A 23,110-nucleotide genomic window follows, 5' to 3' on the forward strand; every position below is an offset into this window, starting at 1 on the left:
TGCTGTCATAAAGCACTAATTCTACTGTGGGTGGGGAGGTTATTTTCAACTGTTGAGACAGATAACCTCTCAGAAGAGGAAACAGCCAGAGTAATGAAAGAGCAGATGTAAATGGAGCATAAGAAAATCTATGAGCACCGAGCTGCGATTTGAGGGGCGGGGAAGGTGATTGACTGGGACTTCTAATTTCCAGCATGAAACGTGGCGGCCTGTACAAGCTTTAGCGTCGGGTCCCCCTCGTTACCTCTCAGGCTCTGATCTGCAGAGGCAGCTAGGATGTGGAACACGTATTCCCCTTCATTTGTTTTTATGGTTCACTGGCTTATCTTGCTTTGCACGTGACGTGATGCCGGCACTGAGAAAAGGCCTTTTCTCCGGTGTATTTCTTCGGCTTTCACGGTGTGCCCTGTTTACCTCTGGCTAAATCTGGTCCATCTCCCTCCCAGTTGCTGATGTGCGGCCTTGGCGACGTGGATGTGAACGACTGGCGACAACATTCTATTTACAAGAACGGCTACTGCCCGAACCACCCTGTGATTCAGTGGTTCTGGAAGGTAAGGCCAGAGTCCGGGGTCCTGTGCTGCCTTCCCGTGGTCTTGCTGCTGCATTTGGGGCTGTGTTGGTACCTGGCCTCCTGGGGGAGAGAAGAGGCCCGCCGAGCCAGAAGCAGCCCTCACCGCTGCTTTTCTGGAACTGTGGTGGATGGCTGTCTTGAATAGGCTACACTGTCTTCCTCGACCACCTATTAAAGTGCTTTTGTTTGAGGAAACCACTGAGTAGGACGATCCTGAAAGACAGATAATTGGATTCAAGAATTAGAACTAGTCCTCCAGAGTGGGAATAGGAATGGGAGACTTCTCAGGGCAAAAGCATGCTTTGGGGCTGACTTTTCCAAGATGCCATGTTGGTTTCAAAAACCATTTTCCCAACTTTTTTTGTTAATTCCAACAAACATTTTGATCTTTACATCTTCCAATCAAAGATGCAAATGAAATCTGATTTACTCTCTAAAGACCAGTGTTTACATCCTTTTCATTGCAGAAGAGAAGTGAAATAGTAACGAGCGGGTCCAAAGGAGGGCAGTAAACTGACTTTGAAAGAATTACAGGGGGAAAAGCGCTGATTATTTACTTACAGAAATAAGAAATCATTGACCTTGTCTTAATTTCTAAATGTCTATTATTAATAACATTTCAAGTGCAGCAGAGAAGCAGAGAGAAAAGGAAGTAAAGCAGAATCTTCAGATCCTAACATCTTAGTCCAAGTTTCGCTCAGCCTTGATTTTGGATATATTTTTTTTAATCAGTTCAAGTAACTTTACCAGTGAAGCCAACTCGATTCTTAGAATAATTCAGATATGTAAGATACACAGATTATTTCAGGAGCCTAGCCTGGCCTCTTTTTCTTTCTTTTTCTAAAATGTTGTCTTTAGAGAATTTAGCTACAGTCAAATATCCTGCCTCATAACCTGGGTTCCCCCTCTCAAATGGTGTGTATTTCTAACTGGCTCAGGGGGACCGTCAGGCCTCACATACAGAAACATGAGCCCGGTACCATCAACAAGTGTGCTTTTTTTTTTTTTAGTTTACTTTCGGCTGCGTGCGTTGGGTCTTCCTTGATGCGGGCGGGCTTTTCTCTAGCTGCGGCGAGCGGGGGCTCCTCTTCGTTGCGGTGCGGGGGCTTCTCATTGCAGTGGCTTCTTTTTGCGGAGCATGGGCTCTAGGCGCACGGGCTTCAGTAGTTGTGGCACGCGGGCTTCAGCAGTTGTGGTTCGCGGGCTCTCTAAAGCACAGGCTCAGTAGTTGTGACACACGGGCTTAGTTGCTCCGCGGCATGTGGGATCTTCCCGGACCAGGGATTGAACCCGTGTCCCCTGCATTATTAGCAGGCAGATTCTCAACCACTGCGCCACCAGGGAAGTCCCAAGTGTGCTTTTTTTTTTACCACTTATTTTGACCAGTTGGCAGAAGAAGAAAGAGACATTGTGATCCTTCAGTCTGAGGTTGCAGAGGCTGGTATTGTGATGTCCATAAAAAAAAAAAAAAAAAGTTTGCAGAGTCAACTGTCTAGGTCTCCCGCTGCACTATAAATAAGATGAAGTTTTGCCCATCTGCACTGCAGCAGACGTGCCTCGTGTTACATGAGCGTAATGACCTTCTGCCTCTGTTCATAGGCTGTGCTGCTGATGGACGCTGAAAAGCGTATCCGGTTACTCCAGTTTGTCACGGGGACGTCCCGAGTCCCTATGAATGGATTTGCCGAACTTTACGGTGAGCAGGGTACCGTTAGACTTCGTCCTCCCACCGTGAGTCTCTACCCAGACATCAGCTGTGGCCCCCGAAGACTCTGCCTCCCGGGCTTCTAGCCATGTGGGTTTCGCCTGGACCCAACAGACATACATCACGGAAGGAGATGGGGCGGCGTGCTGTCACCCCAGCTGTCTGTGCAGTTAACTGTATATAAAAGCAGGGGGTTGTTTTTGTTTTTATACAGACAGTCATAAGATTGGTCTCTTTTTTCTTTCTGTTTTTTGGTATATATTCAAAAAACAACTAGATTTTGCAGAATCATCCGTGTGGTTGTAAACTGAGCATTGAAAGCACCCCTCCCCTCCACGAGGCAGAATTCCTCAGGGCTCACCATAGATGAAAAAGTCACTCTCTGCTCGACATATTAAAGGTCATCACGGTTCAGTTTTTCCCCCGGAAGCAGTTTTAAATTTAAACTTCCAGGGCTGGATTGAAAGGCTGTGGTTGTCTGCACATCGTTACGTTATTGTGTCGGCTCTGTTCAGCTTGGTGCGATTCCATTCTGATGGCGACACAGAGTCTGTGTCCTGAGGTCGTGCAGACCCTTTGCGTCCCCCCCGTTGTTAAGTACTGACTGTGACGTCACAGCCACAGAGGGTGTCCCAAGGCTCACCCCCAGGCCCGCCCTGCCCACCCCTCCCTTTCCTTCAGCCCCTCCTTCGTCTTGTTCTACTGCCTTGAGCCTCTTAGCATTTCTTTTTCTTTTTTTTTTTGTCTAGGTTCCAATGGTCCTCAGCTGTTTACAATAGAGCAATGGGGAAGTCCTGAAAAACTGCCCAGAGCTCACACATGGTGAGTGACGGAAAACCACACAGTTGTTGACAGACAGTATTTTAAAACACTTAGCTGAGTATGATGCTGGGCTACAGGCTAGAGTGCTACTTTCCCTGACCATTCAGCGTTTAGAGTATGAACTGTCAGTGATACAGGTGAAAATACAGATCGTACAGTGATGCTGGTGAAATTAAACCACCCAAGATTTGAATGGGCCCGGTTTTTTTGATATGTGAAGGGTCGAATCCCCATTCCTGCTTCCTGAGGGGAGTTCCTCCTCCAAACCCCGTCCTTCCCTAATTACTCTGGGAAGCAGAGATTTCACTATATATTCTCCCTATGTGGATACGACCGCTCCCAGCCTCTGAACAGATTGAGTTTTTACCCCAACCTTAAATGGTTTAGAACCATGGATGAAATTCCCTTTGGCAACAGTTTTTGAAAGGCCTCCCATGGCCATCCAGAACCCGTAAGTCTGAGATTTAGCAACGTGCGTGTGGCCAGAGGAGTGTCAGAGGTCCGACCAAGGACCCCTGCTCAGGGAGGCACATGCGGGGCGCGGCTGTGCTCCGAAGGCCTCCGGGTGCAGGGCGAGAGGGAGGCCTTCCTGGAGGGAAACCCCAGGAGTTTCGTGAAACCCAGCACAGAGAAGACCTCAGGAGCTCTCCGGGAGCTCCTGTCACTCGGGCTCCCGTGTCCCCGGGGTTGGTCACCCCACAGGATTTGATTTCTTGCTCTTAGGAAGCAGGTGGAGGGGGAGCCCTGTGGCTGGTCAGCACCCAGCATCCTCCTTTCCCACGGGAACTGGGGCTGCCGGGGCCGCTGGGCCGTCCTGTGCTGCCCAGCGCAGCTAGGAGAGAGATCTCATCAAGGTGCGTTTGTGGAAAATGGGCTGTGAAAGGCCTTTTGCTTCTCTTCGACTCCCTCGTCTCGCCGGAAAGCACGTTTTTCCCCATTTCTACCATTCGTAGGACTCTGAGAGGAACGGATGTGGTCCCTGCCCGCTGGCACCGGGAGAGCGGGCTGGTTCTCGCTACAACTGGCCGATCGCCAGAGCAGGCAGTGTCCCTTGATCCTCTGCCTTTATTCTTGGGGGTAGAATGTTCTGGCCGTGGAGCTTTTGTTCCAAACGATAATCAGTCAGGTGTAGCTTTCCGGGCTCAGTAGCCTTCATTTGGAAGGCAGCCAGCACTGACCCGAGCCCCAGCACTGGCGGGATGGGGGGGGGGAGCTCCCAAACTCAGCTGGAGGAACAGCTGCCTCACTGGGCGCGGCTGCCTGCGTGGGTCAGACCCTCAACCTTCTGGCAGCCTGAAGTGCACTGTTAGCCTTCCTGGGGGCTCTGAGGAAGCTTCCTCGTGATCCCGTAGCGCACAGGCTCCCAGATCCTGTGATCTGAACTCGGGTCTGCCAGGATTCCAACCCCTGACCACTTCAGTTAAGCTACTGCCTCTGTGATACGGTTCACTTTCTTTCCAGACTCTTCAAAGAGAACCGAGTAATTGAGTGTTCATCCCATGACCCTCTGTGGCCCTATAGACAGATATCTTGCAGTTGGATTCTTCTTCTATTTCGGAGTTCACGTGCTGAGCCACCACTAAAATAAGGGGCTGCCCAGATAAGACCCTGTACTCAGCGGCTCTCAACCTTGGCTACACGTTGGAACCACCTAGAAAGCATTAAAAAAAAAATACTGGTGCCGGGGTGGGTCCCACTTCCAGAGATTTTGACCTAGTTGGCCTGGTGTGTGATCTGGGCCGTGGGGTTTTCAGAGCTGCCCCGGCGGTTGGTGAGGAGAGCTAGGGTGTAGAATCATTGCTCTTCCTTAGGCAGCACAGAGGTCTACACCCAGGAGGAGAGCAACCCCGCCAGCTCTTACCAAAGCCTGGCTGCTTCTCTGCGTGTCACAGGATGAAAGCATTCAAGGAGTTTTTCCTTCAATGATGCTCTCCCCAGACCAAGCGGAGAGCGCTAGTTCTACTGAAGCCACACCGGCTGGTGGGGTGGGACTTACTCTGTTTTCTCTGCTGTGGCTTTCCTTCCATCCAGCCCCGCCTCCCGCTGTAACGTAGGAAACAGGCGCTTTGCTGGCTGCTTCACAGCGACAGCCGTATATGTGGCGAAATAAAACCTAGCCACACGTATGTTTAATCTCTTCCATGTTTTATGAAAATGTAAAATACACAATTAAGCTTCAAAATGAAAACCTGATTTACTAGGAGAGCAAGGGCGGGTGGAGCTGCTTCTCTCTGAGCTTTCATGAAACTCTCAGACGTAACTGCTGAATGTCTCAGCATTAAAGGCCTTCATTCCTCTGTTCTGTCAAAGGTCACTGCTGGGATAGCTAAAATTCCGCTTTACTAAGAATCACAGACCCACCTAAAAATAACCTCCTTTGGCCACACGACGAGGCTGAAGCCACTGAGGTTAATGAGGTCACACAGCTAGTTGGTGGCAGGCCAGCCCTGTCTCCTGACGTCAGAAGTAACGGTAACACTTGTTAAGCTCTACTGTGTTCCAGGCATCACCCTAAGCACTTCATGTATATTAACCCATATCATCGTCACAACGACTCTAAAAGGTGGGTCATATCACTGCCCTCTCCTTACAGATGGAGAAACTGAGGCACAGAGCGCTAACATAATTCCAGACCTCAGCTCTTAACATTCCCCTGTTTGCCTTTCTCTCTCCATTACTCCAGTATTTCTCAAACTTGAATAATGTATGGACCTTTTTTCAAGGGAAAAAATGGCCACAGATCCTTGAAACCCCACAGGGATTGCAGGCCCTGGACTGTGAAATACCAACTTAAAATCAAGACAACAGCCACCTCTTCTCTTAAGTATACCCTGCAGAAGTGGAATTCTGTCTCTGTCACTGGTGAAATGATGTTTGAAATCATTATCATGATGAAAACCAAAAATTGAAAACTTCTTTTAGACTTACGCCTTCAGGATTCCTGGGTTTCTGAGACCTCTGGTTTGAGAAGCACGGTGTTCTGCTCTGCTGTGTCTTTTGATGTTTGGTGACTGTTAAAAAAAAAAAAACAATCTCAGAGCTCAGTGTGTCTTACTAAATACTTTAGGGGTTGTTAAAGGGCCCACCATGGACATGTGTCTGTTTCCCACTGCTGCTGATAATCATTAGCTTTTAAAACATAAGAAGTTGTTCTGCTCGTGCTTGGAAACCTATGTCAGTGCCAGGAGCGAGCACTTTTAAATGCTGAGGCAGCAGAAGCAGATCTGGGCTTTGGAGCCAGCCTGGGGCTGAATCCTGGCTCTACCGCTTACTGTGTGACCTTGGGCAAGTTACCCAACCTCTCTGTGCCTTGAATTCCTTCTCTATAAATAGGGATGAGGCAGTACCTACCTTACAGGCTGGTTGCTGGGATTCACTGAGGTGATAGATGAAAAGTCCTTAATGGTTCTAGCACGGGGCAAATGCTCTACAAATGTTAGCTCTTACTAAAGCATCGTGAACGAAGGCACGTGTGTACGTGTGTGTGTGCGTGTGGCCATCGTCATGACAGGTGCCCGCCAGCAGCCCACCTGCACGGGCACCAGTTCTGTGTCTGGGGCTCTAGCTCCTCATGCCCAGTGGGGGCCGGCGGTGAATGGTGTGTGAGTGATGGCAATGGTCGCTGGCTCTGGGGCTTGCTGTGTGCCAGACCCCCTTTATATGTTCTGATCTGACCCTCCCAGCACTCTGCAGTAGTCTCCCCATTTCACAGAAGAGCAGACAGATTTAGGGACGGAGGCGACTTGTCTGAGGTCACACAGCTGGCCGGTGGCAGAGACAGACTTTGAACTCAGTCCCATGGACAAGTGCAGTCCTTTGCTCACAGAGGTCACATGTATGTATGGAGACCTCACTGTCACCGAGGTGACTTGTAACGCCCCTGCCAAAGCCTCAAGGTATGTAGGGGCTTCTTATAAGTGAGGCTTTTCACTCCACGTGTTGATGACTTGCCTGACTTTGGTTAGAGGGTAGCTCAGTGTTGGGGTCCCAGAGCTGCAGGCAGCCTGGGTTCTGGTCTCGCATCTGCGGTGCTGTCAGGGGTGAGACCTGGGGCATGCTGACCCACCGCTGGGCTCCGGGACCCACATCTGCAGGACTGAGAAAACGTAACGTGCCTCACAGGGCTGCGCTAAAGACAAAGCGATATGTTACGTGGAGAAGCGCTGGGGCTTCCTAAAATAGTGTCGAATGAAGGAGAGCGTTAAAAACAGATGCAGCCTCGGTTCATCCTGCTGCGGAAGTTCTTTGTGTTTCAAGGGTTTTGACATCTCTGTGTGTATGTCAGTTACGTTGCCTGTCTTGTCTCCCTTCCTGGCAGGGTTTTCCAGGATCCACGTTTGGTCCCAGTAGAGAGGGTTCATGGACGATCAGAAAATTCCTTTCTCTTCCCCCGTAGGTTACTATAGCATGTTTGGTGTGGGCAGTGTCATCGCTGGAATTTACTTTTCGATAATCAGAAATATTTTTGCGAGTTGAGACTTTGACATCCTCCTGCTGGAACACCAAGTGCCCCCTTAGCCAGATCTAGGAAGTGCTGCGGTAACTAAAGGGCAGTGATGATGGCTTTTTACCTACGCTTCCTTGTTAACTTTTGCAGCTTTAATCGCCTTGACTTACCTCCATATGAAACCTTTGAAGATTTACGAGAGAAGCTTCTCATGGCTGTGGAAAATGCCCAAGGATTCGAGGGGGTGGATTAAGTGCCCCCGGCCTCGGGAGGGTTGTTCTTCACGCAAGTCCTGCTTGCACTTTTGCATTCGCCTAACAGACTCTGCAGAGATGCTGGCAGAGAGCAGCGCACGGCGCGGACTCCTGGAGCAGAGCCTTCGCCCGCGACTTGCCCACGCGCCAACATGGGAACCCAGTCCCGGGTCGCGTTCCTGCATTTTCCACCACAGATTACCAACTGGTTGATGTGTATACTAATTACATTTTAGGAGGACTTATTCTATTTATGTTGTGCCTCTGTAGGCCAAGCCCTTAATAAATATTTTACATACTTTATAATGACAGCGAATGGAATTAATCACTCTACAGGTATAGTATTACAACTCATGTTTACTTTTTAAAATGATTTAGACCGATTTGCAGATTTTATTTCACTACAATTAAAGATGTCTCATGTACTTGGAAAAGTGAGCATATTATTTTTTTGTATTTGAATTTCACGCCAGGTTTAATGTCAGTGACATTTTTAAAGTACTTGGACAGCCCCACGCCCTACCTGATTAGCATTGGAAGAATGACTTTTGTCCGAAAGCCTTCTACAGACAAATACTTGGAGAGAATTTAAACCATAACATTAGGCATCATGACAATTTTTTCCATGCTCAGAATGAAAACAAACTGGATAATTACGTTTTTTGTACAAATTTAGCATAATAGCTGCAGGCTGAGAGCATTGTAACATAGCATGACAAACTTTGTGTTGACTTGAAGGAATCACACCATTATTCCTTAGAGGCAATTACGTGTGCTAGAGCACACTTGAGGCAGGGTTGGACGATCGTTTCTCGTAAGAGAAGTTATTTACTTAACCCTTCCTGCTGCTGTACAGTCCTTCTTCTGTCATGTCTTCCTCTTTGCTGTTCTCAGTAGAGACACTTGAACGAGACTTGGCACTGCGCGATTTGAAACTGTGGGAACCAGCCCTGTGCAGTCTCCTGTTCGTACACGTTTGCTGATGGTAGCTAAATAACCCACCTTTGTTCTAACCGCGCCAATTCTGAAGGCACTTTATGTACGACATGGAGGCCACATCTGGTTCCTGGGGGGGTTTTGTCATGCGCGTTGACCGTGAGGCTGATGCCTGCCCTCTGCACACACCTTTCCGGTGCAATAGCTATCAATCGTGAAGCTGGCTGCTGGCGTATAAAGCCTGGCTGTAAAGCTCAGCCTACAGACCCGTCCTCGCCAATCGTTCTGTGATTTCTGTGCCGCTGCAAAGATTCACAGTTAATCTAACCGGGTTTTGTTCCCAGTGACATGTTGCATGCTTCCATACCGTGAACTGCCCAAGTCGTGTCTGTCGTGTGCTGGATTAGACGTGCGAGAGAAGGCTTGATCCCTGACGTCCGGCTCTTCAGCTGGTCCTGGCGGGGATGGAGGGTTCTGTGGGATTCGATCCTTGGCCGCTTGTGAGTCCTTGTTGCAGAATTCTGTCATGTTTTGAAAGAACGCCTGAGGCAGGGCGGGAGTCCAGCAATCCTGCTGTCCTTCTTAACCTGTGTCGTCCTGGACCCGTGGTGGCAGTCAGGGGACACTAGCCTTCTCACCTCTTGCCAGTTGTAGATAAGACAATAAAATCGTGGTTTCAGGGCCTCCATTTAGGATCTTTTGGCGTTACAAACTCGGTTTACCCCGGCTCTGGGTGGCTTGTGGGAAGCCACGAATGTTTGTGCTTGTCAAGGAGTTTTCTGAAGCGGCGCAGAGGCCTAGGTGTCTAAAAGAAGGTGGATTTCTGCAGAGCTGAGGATTGTTCCCTTTTCATATTGATTTTTTAAAATCCAGTAGTGATCAGAAAACCTAGGTATTGCATAATTAGAAAAAACGATATTGTTCATTATTTTTACCTATTGGTGGGATGTTTTTCCCATCACTCAATGTAACAGATGTCTCAGTGGCAAACCTCCGCCTTCCTGTAGCCCCTCAAGTCCAGACTCGGCTCTCTTTTTATGACTTACGCCAAAGCCTGGGAGAGCAGTATGCTTGGATGGGTTCTGAGAATGAGTGTGTAATTTATAGGGGGAGAAATCCAGCGATTCTTGTCTAAGAACTGGGATTCTTCTTTTTGTAAACTGTATATTCCAAAAAATCAGAATATTCACTAAATGCAAATTAGGCAAAGTATTGAAAATAAGAAAGAAAACCCATCCTAAGATAATTTCTGTGCCAAGAACAGATAAGAATTACCGAAATAGACCCCCATGAATACTTGAAAGGCAGTAACTGTGAATGACAATTCAGCTCATCTATCCCTTAATATCTGATTTCAGTGACCGCTCAAAAGTGCCGGGTCTAGAGTTTGTTTGGGGGTTTTGGTTTTCTTTTTTTAATCCAAATAACGTTCCCTGGCTCTCATCAATTCTCAGCGTTTCACTCTTTGTCTAACATAGTCACCCATCTTGTTTCCTCTCAACCCTGATGACCACTCTCCATCACCTTCGCGACGTAACCACAGAAGGCAGTAAGGAAAATGCACTGCATGGGGGCAGGCTGCTGGGCGGTCCCTTGGGCCTCTGCCTGCTCCGGTCAGCGGGCCTGGGGGACGACGGCAGGACGGCGGTGTCACCTCATCTAGTCCTTAGCAGCGACGCTACTCTGCAGTCCAGGGTCTCTTAGAGCTTCTGCTTTCTTAGAAGTTACCTGAATCTAGCTTCTTCAGTTCGCTGAAACAGAGTTGTTACGGGCCATTCTGCCTTGAGGTTAAGAAGTGCATGCCAGGGTTTACATACATATCGCATGTTGAAGGTCTTTTAAACCTCGGTTATCACAGCCACCTGTAAAGTCCTGGGTATTTCTATTTCTGACTCCTGTCAGCCTAAAGATGAATTTGGAAAGTCCACCCAGTGGGCTTAGCTTCAGAGAGTGTGCTGCTTTTCTACCTGCTGCCTCTGGAACGGGAAACAGCGAGGCATTCGTCTCAGCGCTCTTTCTTTTTTCCTGAAATACTTGCCATTATTTACCAAAGGCCCATTGGTAGCTAACGTCAGATACTCCCTAAGGTCAGATGACAGATGCTTAAAGCAACCTGACGTGGATTATTCCTCCCACATAAGGATGCAGTGACAGATTCTGAGAGAAATGGTTTGCAAAATGTTTGAACCACTTTCTACATCTCATTGTTAAACAGAACAGTTAGATTTGCTGCATATGAACTTGCTCTTCAAGAGAACCAGTTTGGAACTGGCAAGATCACACAGCAATGGTACATGTTGTCTAACAGTTAATAATTGTTCCACACGTGACTCAAGTATTTTCCTAGCTCTTGTAGCTCACCTCTGAAATTACAGACTCTATGAAGAGAGCCTGGGTTAATCAATTCTCAAGCCCCTACCCAGGCCCTGTGCTAGCGCTTCTCTTTGTTTGCTCTTTCCTCCTCACCCTGACTCTGCACCCCTGTACTGACTCTGGTGTCATTTTCTGCCTTGCCAGTAGGGGGCACTGCTGTGCAGGGTAATTGCCTGGCCTGCTCCCTTCCTGACCCCCCAGGAGGTCCTGTACTACCTCCGTCTTATTCAGACTTCAGGGTACATCTTGATAAGTCAAGTCAAAACTGCCAATTTTAGGGCTGAGATGTGTTTTTTTAAAAATCCTTATAGACTCCACTTTGTACTTTAGATTTTGAAACTGGGAAGAAAATGTGACATACTTTGGACCACTTTTTTTAATTTATCGAAGCCTTAATGAACAGTGTATATACATTTGCATACACACACACCCCGACCCAAAAGTGTTTTCAGTGCGTCGGAGACAAAGCTGTAGCATTAGGACGTGAGCTGGTATGTTTCATAGAAAAGGAGAGCTTTCTGTTGGTATGGAATTTTCCAAGAAAACCTCTCATTAGACTGCTCCCCTTCGTCAAAGGTGTTAGGTGCAGAGCAACGCATGTTTAAGATGCATGTCTTTGTGTTGGTTGGTTTTGTGTTTGTATGAGTAACGATAGAATATAACAACATTGGCGACAGACCTCTGTGTACTACCTTCTCAACCTGTATCAGTGCATTGTAAGCCTTCTCATGACCATGACCCTGTGTCCACACATAAACCGGTCTGCCCCTCTTTCTCAGACTAATTTCACCTAGATTGTCACGGTTTCCTTCATGTTAACTTTGCATATCTTTGTGCTTCCTTCACTACTATGTATGTAATATATATACGTACCTATGCTGTCCAAATATATCTTTACATATTTGTATAGCATTTTTACACCTACCTTGAGGAATCTGGTTTCGAAAGGGAGTGAGAGTTTAGTCCCTTCTACAGTTTTCTCCAAGCTGTGTCCTGAGAATTCTGACCCTCAGAGCCTGAGAGCACCCCAGGAAGATGATGATATAATATGCCGTCATCTCTTAACTCAGCACCTATTATCAAACGAAACATGAAAAAACAGTGACTTTTAAGGTGAAAAACAGTTTCAAGCATTCCAAATGAATTCTCAATGTTTCATAACTTTTTATTATAAACCCACCTCCTAAATAAAGCCAAGTACCATTTGATACAGTGATTAAAAACCAAACAACTTGGAAAATTTTTAGAAGACAACGTATGGATAAATGCTCATTTTCACAATCAGAATAGCTGTAAAATACGGTTGAATTTGATACAGACAGAAAACGTTTAGTTGAAGGACAAATCCTTTTTGCTTTTCGTTTTTCTTGGGAGATCTAAAGAGAAATTGTGGATTGTTTTACCTGACAGCAAAAGAGTAATGTGACAAAATGAAGTCGTTGTAAAGAAGTGATGCAACTTGTCAAATATTTAATAAAGAATTATGGAAGCTGGAACTTTTTCTACATCACGTATTACGGGTTGTCTGATTTAAAGCTTCTTTGCGAGCGCATCGCCTTGATTGTCTCGGAGGTTATTTAAATGCCTGCGGATTTATAGATAGTATGTTCACGTCCTTAATCTCCCTAGAAGTTCCACATCTTTAAAAACATCATTAAAGGCTGCCCAGAACACATGGCTTGAGCTTAATGGGATGCACCTCTATTCTTAGCCGTCTGTCTTTTTATTAAATTTGAGAATTAATGACTTGATGTATTACCCAAGTGGTAATATAACGTCCATTCCTGGAAAGGCATTTTCACCTCTAGTTTTCATCTAACCCTCAATTTATGTCAGTTAATGAGACTCAGTAATGAAGCTCAAGGTGGTTCTCAGAAGGGAGATGCTATCAGAATCCAGATCTCATGTCAATTCCCTGATAAAACACGTAGACTCCTCAAAATTTTTTCCCCTTTTTCTCTAGTGCCTAAGCCTCCTCTCGATGGCCTTAACTTGCTCCCTCTGGGACTGCCAGGAGGTAACATCCAAATCAGGACATAATTGCATCCTGGTTTCTTGCTACTTGTCTGTTTCAGTCAGCTGTAGATGGTATCTTGCTGGAAAGGTATGGGACAGCCTTCTGAGTTCCTGCGGCTTCCTCCAGCCTTACAGGAACAGACAAGGACGGTACCGGCAGATAGAGCCACTCTGAACTTTGTATACGCTCACAGAGAAAAACACAAATGATGAGATACATGAAATAGGACTAAATCATCATACATCAGTTACACAGTTGCTAAGTTAGGAAGCTCTTAACCTGCTCTGAAGTCCTATAGGCGCTTCTGAAACTCTAACGTCCCTGGTAAGATGGTGAGCATGGGTATCCAGGGATTCTCATCGCTGTGGCTGGCTCTGGGGAGCCACGTTCAAAGGGGTCCCTGGACATAAGAGGGCAGATGCCACTTTCCCGTCCCTTTGGTGCGCCCTCATCTGGGAGACAACACTTCTCAAAACTGAGTTTCCAGAGGACTCGGGCTGTGGGATGTCTAAGCAAGTTTTTATAGGACTTAAATTGGACAGGAAAACAACATGATGGTGACTTTTAATAAGACCCAATACAGACCCCTTCGTAAGTGGGCTGCAGGACCCTGGCCCCAGCTCGGGACACCCACTGGTGGGGACTGAGAAGGAGAGAACCAAGATTCCCTTTGTAGGGCTGACCTCAGGCCCAGCCTGAGGAAAAGGTGAGTCCAGTCAGCCTGTCACCTTCCTGCTCAGCCCCTTTGTAGCACCCCAGCTCCTCCCCAGCCAGTGTCCCCAGGCTGTGCCTCCTTCCCTTTCCCTACGAATCCCACATCCAACCTAGCAGCAAGTCACAGGTGACAAAGGATGAATTCGATGGAAAGCAGTGGAGCGGCCGCCCCCTGCCCCTGGGCAAAGCGGCATCTCCCCTCAGCTGGGCCTTGGGGTGCCCTCAGCACCCAGTGCCTCAGGGAGGAGGTCGGAGGCCCCAGCCTCCCGTGCATCGGCCCAGCCCAGGCCCCCTCGCTCGCGGCTCCTGTGTGTCCGCCTGCTGGACTTGCCGGTATCTTGAAGTCTGAGCTGCCTGTTCTAACTTAATCCCGTCCTTGGCCGGGTGTCCAGCCAACTTGCCACTTCAGGTGTTCCCGTAACACATGGATGGGGCACCGTCACCTGCATTTCTGCAGCCTCAGGGCATCGCTCACCGTAGGAACAGGGCACAGAGCCGCAGGGACGGGGGCTCGAGGCCTTGATGGTGCGAGGGCAGAACACACGTTTCCTCCCAAAGCCCTCTGCTCGCCTCTCCTCACCCTAATGCCTGGGGAGAGCCTTTTCTTCTCTCTGCAGAAGAAGTTTGCTCGCAGACAAGTTAGCTTGGGGGTCGTGTAAGGGCCTTGCAGCCAGGAAAGCTCCCGCCTGAGCACTGAAGATGACTCAGTGACAGCGGAGAGGCGCATCCCACTGTGATGAAAGGGAAATGATACATTTGGGCAATTTCTAAGCAATACTGTACCGTGGGGGTTTTACATACAGTTCCCAGAACTAAGAAGTTACCAGTTTTCAATCCTTCGTGGCCTTGTTCAGACTGAATAACAAGACCAGCTAAAGGCAGATGATTATTCTGCACTGTTATGTGCCCGGGGCTCATCAAGCTTCGATCCCACGATTGCGGAATGTTTGACTCAGAAGGGCCTTGGCCGTGTGGGTCCCGGCTTCTTGCCTTTGATCACTCCCTACCTGCCCAGTGACGTTAGCTTGGAGGCCCAGGGTTGGTCCTCACTTGTTGCCCTCGGGAGAAGCCAGGGCAGCCCTGCAGAGACGGGGGATGATGGCCGTGAGGGATCCGCATTCCTGGGAACTGCACGCCCCCAGGGAGGGGCGATTAGCTTCTCAACGGTGCCCCTGTGGGTCCCTGGGGGCTAGTGTGACCTCTCACCCTGTCCCTTCCCTCCAGCGGCTTGTCTGCAGCAGAAGGGCTGCTCGTCACTGAGCCCAGGGCAGAAATGAGGGCAGGAGGGGTGCTAGCGGCCCAGCTGGGGACAGGCAGCCACCAGGGTCAGGGTCAGGGTCAGACCGGTCAGTATCCCACTTCAGGCAGAAAACCTAGGTTTTCAGGGGAACCCTGGAAACACATCAAGCTGGTCTCATTCCCTAAACCCCTCGGGGGGAGCAGAGTGCAGGAGGCCCCATGGGAGGGAAGGGCCCGAGCACAGAGGGGTGCTGGGTGAACTCCAGGCAGCCTCTCGCTTCCAAGCCGACTCGACACCAGAATGATTTTTAAAAGTTTCAATCAACCTCAAGTGACATCATCCGAGACGGGAATAAATCCTGGTAGACAAGCGCAGGAAATTTTGTCTCCTCCCACTGCTCCCTCTGGATTTCCCCACGTCTTCCTCAAAACACAGGAGAAGCCCTTGAGCAGAGTAAGGGCCCCGACACGCCGAGCCCAGAAGCTCTTTGTGGAAACTGGAGCTCCGCCCACCCGAGGACATGTCCACTGTCTGCACAGTAAACTCTAAGAGTTGGAGGTGCAGGGGTCTCTCATCCCACCTTCCGCAGCCCCCAGGCAGAGCCCCCGCCTCGCCTAGTCACGTGGCCACACCTAACCGCAAGGGAGGCTGGGAGATATCCAGCAGCGCCCCGAGGACAGGGCAAGGAGTTTGGGAACAAGCAGCCTTCGGCATCGATCTGCAGAATGAATTTCCCCTTGGGATAGTGGCCTTGCTGACATCTCCGAGCCTCCGGAGTCTTCAATTTACTCTCTTAGGTTAATAGTACTACTACGTCCCGTAAATCTGCACATCAGTCTAATACGATAGATATTATCACCCTCAACTTACGAGGAAACAGACCGGGAGAGCAAAGAGGCTTACAGAAGAGAGATCTGAACCGGGGTTGTCTGACTCAAAGCCTCCATGCAGCCACTCACCCTGGCCCATCCTCTCCACCAAACCTCGTCTCGGAGAGAAGAGCCCAGACACCCATTTACACTAAGATGTACATGACCGATCAGACGACATGCATGACCCCTTCTAGAAGTATTCAAACTCCAGAGGTGAAGCTTGGCTTCAACCAACAGGAATAAAGATAGAAATTATGGCATCTACGCATCAACAAACTGAGTGGAGGAGGGCTTTTGAGGGCAAAGGCCCTGTTTCAAGCCACAAAATCCAGTGTGCATAAGGGACACCCACCTGAAAAGACAGGCCTGTTCCAAGAAAAACCCCAGCCCCTCACGGGCAGCCGCTGTGCCTCTCTGGCCGCCACCCCAGGACAGAACTCTCCACCGTCAAAAGCAAGGGCCCCGTATTTTCCAGATCCCAGGGCAACACGAGCATCCCTTAGTCGAACGGAGTTGAAGGGCCACAGGGCTGGGTTCTCTACTCTCAGGAACTATGTGATGGAGCGCCAGGATGTACATTTCCTAAAGAGTTTCTGTTTGATAAAGGATTTTAGATATTAACTTATACTTAATATTATTTGTGGTGGAAAGTTTAGGTTTGGGATTTGTCTTTTGAATTCCAGTTACTCAGCTCTTACAAATTTGAAGAGGCCCTCTGCCAGTGCGGTCTTCTCCTCTCCGACCCCCAGCCTCACCCCGCTCTGGTCCACCCCGTCTGGCCTTCTGCACAGCCTATATTTACTCAGAAGATCCTTGCTTGTTCATCAGTTGAGGTTATCAGGGGACATGCCCTCCCCATCCTAATGAGTGTTTAAACAAAAGTCAGGCCTTTGAACCCCTGGACTCCAGTTAAAAAGTAACAGGCTGGGGATTGGATCAATAGGAAACAAATATTAGCTATGGAGGCCAGAGAGCCACAGCATTGGGAAATAACCGTTGCTGGTGACACGGAGTGAGCAATGGTCATGCCTGTCTTGGAGGTCCGGGAACCCTGTGGACCCCGGTGACCTTGGGCCAGTCATTTTCTTGCTCTACAAGTTAAACATGGAAGCCACCAACCCCTACGTTCGCTTGCAGGCAACTCCTTAGGTCTGGACGGCTGCCGTATCATCCTAAAGCGTGTGTCCACTTTCTTTCCCTTCCCCAGTCGTCCTACACTCTGGTTAGCCTGCCTCCAGAACAGGTCTGGTCACACCACTGGGCAGTTCACTGTGTCCACAACTTGCCCTTGAGCTCCTGCCCGGTGCTCAAGGCCATCCAGGGCATTTGGGCAACAGGAGGGCAGACCTCTAGGTGGTCACACCTAACACCCAGGCTTCATCCTGCCCCGCAGTGTGCACTGTTCAGTATCATCAACCATTTCTTCTTCCTTGAAATTCTATCTCGGCTTCCATGACATTTCAGTCTCCCGGTTATTCTCTCTCTCTTGAACTACTTGCCTAAAGTAGGTGTTCCCCAATAATTTGTTCTTGGTGTCCCCTTTCTCTCTCTCTCCCCCCACCTCCCCTTGTGGCTTAAAGCCATCACCGCCATGTAAGCAATGACCAAATCTACATCTACTCCCGATCTCTCCCAGAGCCCTCAACCCTCATATCCAAATCCTGCCGGGTATCATCTTAGGATGCCCCCCAGGTCACTCAAACTCAAAACGTCCCAATCTAAACTCACACTGCTTTCAAACTTCTTTGTTTCTAAATTTCTTTAGCATTGTACCCTGGTATCTTCCAGGCATCCACATTGGGACTTTATCTTTGACCTTTCACATGGCCTTGTTCCCCAAGTCCAAAGAGGGACAGAGTTCAGTTTTCTGTTCACTCATTCATTCAACAAACATGCACTGAGTGGCCACCATGCACCACACACTTGCGGCAGCTGGGAATATAGCAATTCAAAACAAAACAAAAATCCTTTCCATCAGAAAATATATATTCTAGTGGAGGCAAGCAAACAACAAATATATAAATAAGTAAAATGTATGTTGCATGAAATGTTGATGAAAGCAAGCAGAAGGAGGAGGTAGCATGGGAGGGCGCAAATCTAGATAGAGTGGGTCGGCATAAAGATCTCAAGGAGGTGAGGGAGCAAGTCTTGTGACTACTTGGGGAAGAGCTTGTGGGGACAGAGGAACAGCAAATACAGAGGCCCTAAGAAGGATTGGGATATAAGGTCAAGGCCCTTTTGGAATATACGAACATTGAGTCAGCTGTTAGACCTCCAAGTGAAGGAGTCAAGTACAAAGTTGAAGGTACAAGTTCAGAGAGAGGTACAGGCTGGGGATACCAACTTAAGTACCATCAGCATGTCGATGGAATTTAAAGCTGAGACTGAGAAGGAGGGATGCACGGACTGGAAGGTGAGACAATCAGGAAGGAAGGAGAGACCAGAGAGGTGGGAGGACAGCAGGAACCAGTGGTGTCCTAGAGGCCGGGAGAAGGGAGCTTATTGATGAAGCGGGGGAGACCACGTGTGTCAAGTGCTGCTGGTAGGTCCCCAGTAGGAAGACTGAGAAATGACCACTGGAACTGGCAATGAGGGTGTCACTGGGGTCTCAAAAGCGGGAGGTTTTGGTGGAATTGCGGGAGCAGATGCCTGAGGAGGGGGAGGGGCTGGGACGGCAGGCACATCCTTATGGGCTCCGCACCCGTACTCTGATCTCCAGTCCCATGCCCCACACCTTACTTGCCTCAGTAACTTCTGCCCAAATTATAAGAAGCTCCTGACCGCACCCCCCTCTCTCCCTCTCCTGATTCCCAGTCTAGTTTGCACACAGCTCCGAGTAGAGCCCAACTCTGATCACTGCAGTCTCCTGCAGAAATCCTTCAAAGGCTGCCAGTGTCAACCCAAGAAAATCTGAATTCCTTAGCCACGCACTCCGGGGTATTGGTGATCAGGTTCCTGACTCAGTTTCCCTTCTGGCCCCTACATTCCCTCAAACGGACTATTCCCCCCAAACACACCCCTTACATTCCTGCCTTCTTGCCTTTGCTCATACTGTGGAGTGACCCCCCCACATGTCCAAATCTACCTAAAATTCAGAGCCCATCTCAGTTGTCACCTCCTCCAGGGAGCCTTTCCTGATTGCCCCCACCGAATGAAGTTTCATCCCTCCTCTGAACCTACAGCACTTTGCCCCTTTTGTCCTCTCACTGTGGTTATCTGTATAATTGTCTTCTTCCTCTACATCTCTGTAAGCAGCCTGCAAGCGAAGGCTACATCAATGCTCTCTGTACCTTGGATGCTCAATAAAGCTGGATTAAAGGGAACTGGTTAGGTGCCTGGGGAACAGGGTGGTGCTAGTTCCAGCGAGCCTGGAGGTCATCTGTGGGCTTCAGTCTGGAGGATCCTCACTGCTTCCTGCCTCAGTCTCTTCCTGAATAATAATCAAACACTGGCCTGGCGAACAAGCGTCCTCCACCTCGTGACCCTGATGAGGGACACAGACCCACCTGATTGTCTGTAAGAAAGTCACCTAGGGTCTCTGGCAAGAGAACAAGAAACAAGGAGACGGCCAGCAAAAGACACTGAAACTGCAGAAGATGATCTGCTAAGAGAGTCGTGCCGCCTTGGCCCCAGTGCTTTGGCGCCTGCCAACTCTCCTGGTGGCCTAAAAAATAGTAACTGAACACCGTGCCTTTTTTGCTCTGCTTCTCATCCTTTCAGACACAATTTTCAAGCCTCGTAGTATCAGCAGCGCTTTAGTTCTCAAGAGGTGGCAGTTTCCCTGGAGGACCTCAGGCATCTGAGCCGCGCTTGGCTGTCTAAGCAGAGGCGTGGAGCAGGTGATTCCTGGTGGCTACCCAGCGATCTCCTTTAGGTGCTGGCCCAGGGCGTGGGAGGAGGCCTCTGCGTTTGGAAAAGGAGGTGACCCCAGTGGAGGCAAGAAGCTGCAAATGAGAGAAACAGCCTCCACTTGGGATTGTCGCAGCTCAGAATATGATTCCAGAAAATGTCAGGAACTCACAAACCCACTACTCTAAGATCACAAGACGGGACAGCACCCAAGATGTGTGGAAACAAAAGTTGCAATCTGGGGATGGGTGGGCCATAACTTGATTGTCCATGATCTTACTTTGACCTTCCTGGGATTTTTAAGATAGGGACATTTCACCTAAAAATCAAGGTTTCCAATTTCACTTGAAAAATGAGAAGCCCTGGCCCTAATCATCAGGAGCTCAGTAGGGGCTGCTCTCTTTAAATGAGGCCCAAACCTTCCCGTTCGCCACACTCCCCTCCGCTCCCTATTGTGTCACATGTGGCTCACTTCACTCATCATCTGCCTGGCCAGGTAGACATTTGAGTTTGCAACCCCGGCACGTGTTCATAGGCAATTTGGACCAATGTGAGATTTGGGCTTGAATTATCTAATAACCATCCCATTTCCCTTTACTTAGAATGTGATTGTTCTCACATTGTCAATGATATACCACAAGGGCCAGGGGCCTTGAACTCACGTACCATGGAAGCTCAATCTCTTATAATCCTGTTTCTGAGTCTCCTTATCCCCCTCTTTTCTAACAGCTCTGTTGGGTTCGGAGTGTCTTTCCCAGTTTCCTGCCCTGGAGTTCTTGCCTTTATCAAGCCCGGGAGGGGTGGGTCTGGAAGAGTATTCTCCCCTTTAGATAGTGTACAGATAGAGCTTTGTCCTGGGGACAGAGAAGGAAAAAAAGATCTCAGACGTGAAGCCTTCAACCTGTTCCCCAATCTTGGAAAATTCTTTTGTTCAAGACATTCCAATGCCCCAGAAATGCTCCCTCTTTTTCAAAAACCCTGCTCAAACGGAGAGTGGAAGAATCTAGCTGTTTGAAACAGACTTTTTTTTTTTTTTTTTCGGTACGCGGTCCTCTCACTGTTGTGGCCTCTCCCGTTGCGGAGCACAGGCTCCAGACGCGCAGGCTCAGCGGCCATGGCTCACGGGCCCAGCCGCTCCGCGGCATGTGGGATCTTCCCGGACCGGGGCGCGAACCTGTGTCCCCTGCAGCAGCAGGCGGACTCTCAGCCACTGCGCCACCAGGGAAGCCCTGAAACAGTCTTTTGAGGTCCTTATCACCCCAACTTGGAGACAGCCTACCCAGCTACAGGCCTGGTCCCAAGGAGGAGGAACCAAAAGAGCCATGTGAAGTTAATTTTACAAACTGTACCACGTATGTCACAGAGAGAAGAGAGACAGGTACAGTTTCCTCTACAAGAAAGCATTCGTTCATTCAAGAAACACCAACTGATCATTATTTGCACCAAGAAATGGGCTAGATGTGGAGGACGCAAGATGAAACTCAGGTCTTTGCCTTTAGGGTTTTCATTTAGTGGCAAGGCAGAGGAGAAAGCCAGTAATCAGAGCAAAAACGTGCTACAGATCCACAGTCCAAAACTCTTAGGGCCAGGTGTGCTTTGGAAAGCAGAAGGTTTTTTTTGCATTTTATTAAAGTACTATGTTGTGTGTGTGTGTATATATATATATATATATATATATATATATATACACACACATACATATATATATATCATACCTTATGTAACACTGCCAGTAGAGGATAGGGCAACACACTGTCATCAAACCCATTAATATTTCTACAGCCAAGCATGTGAATACACACACTAAATGGAATAAATAAAGACTATAAATAGCCTCACGTCAGTTCAGGTCAGATTTTTTCCATCAGATGAGGTTTTTGCCCCAAATGGGATTGCTTCAAATTTATAAAAAATGAATGTGAAATGGCAGATAAGGGCTTATGCCTCCACCCAGAGGTCAGGGTCGGTCCAAAAGTCAGGTGAAGATCTACTGATTCCGTGCAAACTGTATCAAAATCCCAGTGGCATATTTCACAGAACTAGAACAAATAATTCTAAAATGCGTATGGAACCACATAAAAGATCCTGAACAGCCAAAGCAATCTTGAGAAAGAAGAACAAAGCTGGAAGTATCACAGGCCCTGATTTCAAACTACACTGTAAAGCTACAGTAATCAACACAGTATGGTCCTGGCACAAAAGCAATGGAAACCACGCTTATATGGGCAGTTAATATACAACAAAGGAGACAAGAATATACAATGGAGAAAGAGCACTCTGCTCAGAAAATGGTGTTGGGAAAACTGTACAGCCACATGCAAAGGAATGAAACTAGAACTCTGTCTTCTGCTATACACAAAAATGTATTGAAGACTTAAATGGAAGACCTGAAACCATAAAACTCCTAGACGAAAACATAGGCAGTACCCCCTTTGACATCGATCTTAGCAATACCTTTTTGGATATGTCTCCTCAGGGCAAGGGAAACATGAGCAAAAATAAACAAATGGGACTAGATCAAACTAAAAAGCTTCTGCACAGCAAAGGAAACTATCACCAAAAGGGCAACCTACTGAATGGGAGAAAATATTTGCAAGTCGTATATCTGACAAGAGGTTAATATCCAAAATATATAAAGAACTTACACAGCTCAACAAAAAACAACCCAATTAAAAACACGGGCAGAGGATCTGAATACACACTTTTCCAAAGAAGACATACGGATGACCAACAGGCACATCAAAAGATGTTCAGCATCAGTAATCATAAGGGAAATGCAAATCAAAACCACAATGAGATATCACCTCACACTTGTTAGAATGACTATTATCAAAAAGATAAGCAACAGCAAGTGTTGGGACTTCCCTGGCAGTCCAGTGGTTAAGACTTCACCTTCCAATGCAGGGGGTGCATGTTTGAGCCCTGGTCAGGGAGCTAGGATCCCACAGGCCTCCCGGCCAAAAAACCAAAACATAAAACAGAAGCAATATTGTAAACAATTCAATAAAGACTTAAAAAAAAAAAGAAAGAAAGAAACAGCAAGTATTGGAGAATATATAGAGAAAAGGGAACACTCATACACTGTTGGTGGGATTATAAATTGGTGCAGCCACTATGGAAAACGTTATGGAAATTTCTCAAAAAATTAATAGAAATACCATATCATCCATCTACCCACTTCTGGGTATTTATCCAAAGAATGTGAAAACACTAATTCGAAAATATATATGTACCCCTATGTTCATTGCAGCATTATTTACAATAGCCAAGACATGGAAACAACCTAAGTGTTCACTGATGGTTGAAT

General features: G+C 48.1%; 1 protein-coding gene and 1 long non-coding RNA gene across 9 annotated transcripts in view; one reads left to right on the top strand and one right to left on the bottom strand.

Annotated features, from left to right (window-relative positions):
* Positions 1-9,625, top strand: part of NEDD4L (NEDD4 like E3 ubiquitin protein ligase) — a 384,213-nt gene extending 374,588 nt beyond the window's left edge. For all 8 annotated transcript variants that reach the window (XM_060029135.1, XM_060029129.1, XM_060029131.1 and 5 more), the window contains 4 exons: positions 447-554; positions 2,174-2,270; positions 3,029-3,101; positions 7,699-9,625. In XM_060029135.1, coding sequence (XP_059885118.1) covers positions 447-554; positions 2,174-2,270; positions 3,029-3,101; positions 7,699-7,801 — 381 coding nt within the window. In that variant the 3' untranslated portion in view covers positions 7,802-9,625. The remainder of the gene's footprint in view (positions 1-446; positions 555-2,173; positions 2,271-3,028; positions 3,102-7,698) is intronic.
* Positions 565-23,110, bottom strand: part of LOC132436312 (uncharacterized) — a 43,593-nt gene continuing 21,047 nt past the window's right edge. The window contains exons 3-5 of the long non-coding RNA XR_009521764.1: positions 12,037-12,184; positions 6,030-6,112; positions 565-787 (exon numbers count right to left, since the gene is read on the bottom strand). This is a non-coding gene — a long non-coding RNA (uncharacterized lncRNA). The remainder of the gene's footprint in view (positions 788-6,029; positions 6,113-12,036; positions 12,185-23,110) is intronic.

This window comes from Delphinus delphis, chromosome 13 (assembly GCF_949987515.2).
Source record: "Delphinus delphis chromosome 13, mDelDel1.2, whole genome shotgun sequence".
Classification (NCBI taxonomy): domain Eukaryota; kingdom Metazoa; phylum Chordata; class Mammalia; order Artiodactyla; family Delphinidae; genus Delphinus; species Delphinus delphis.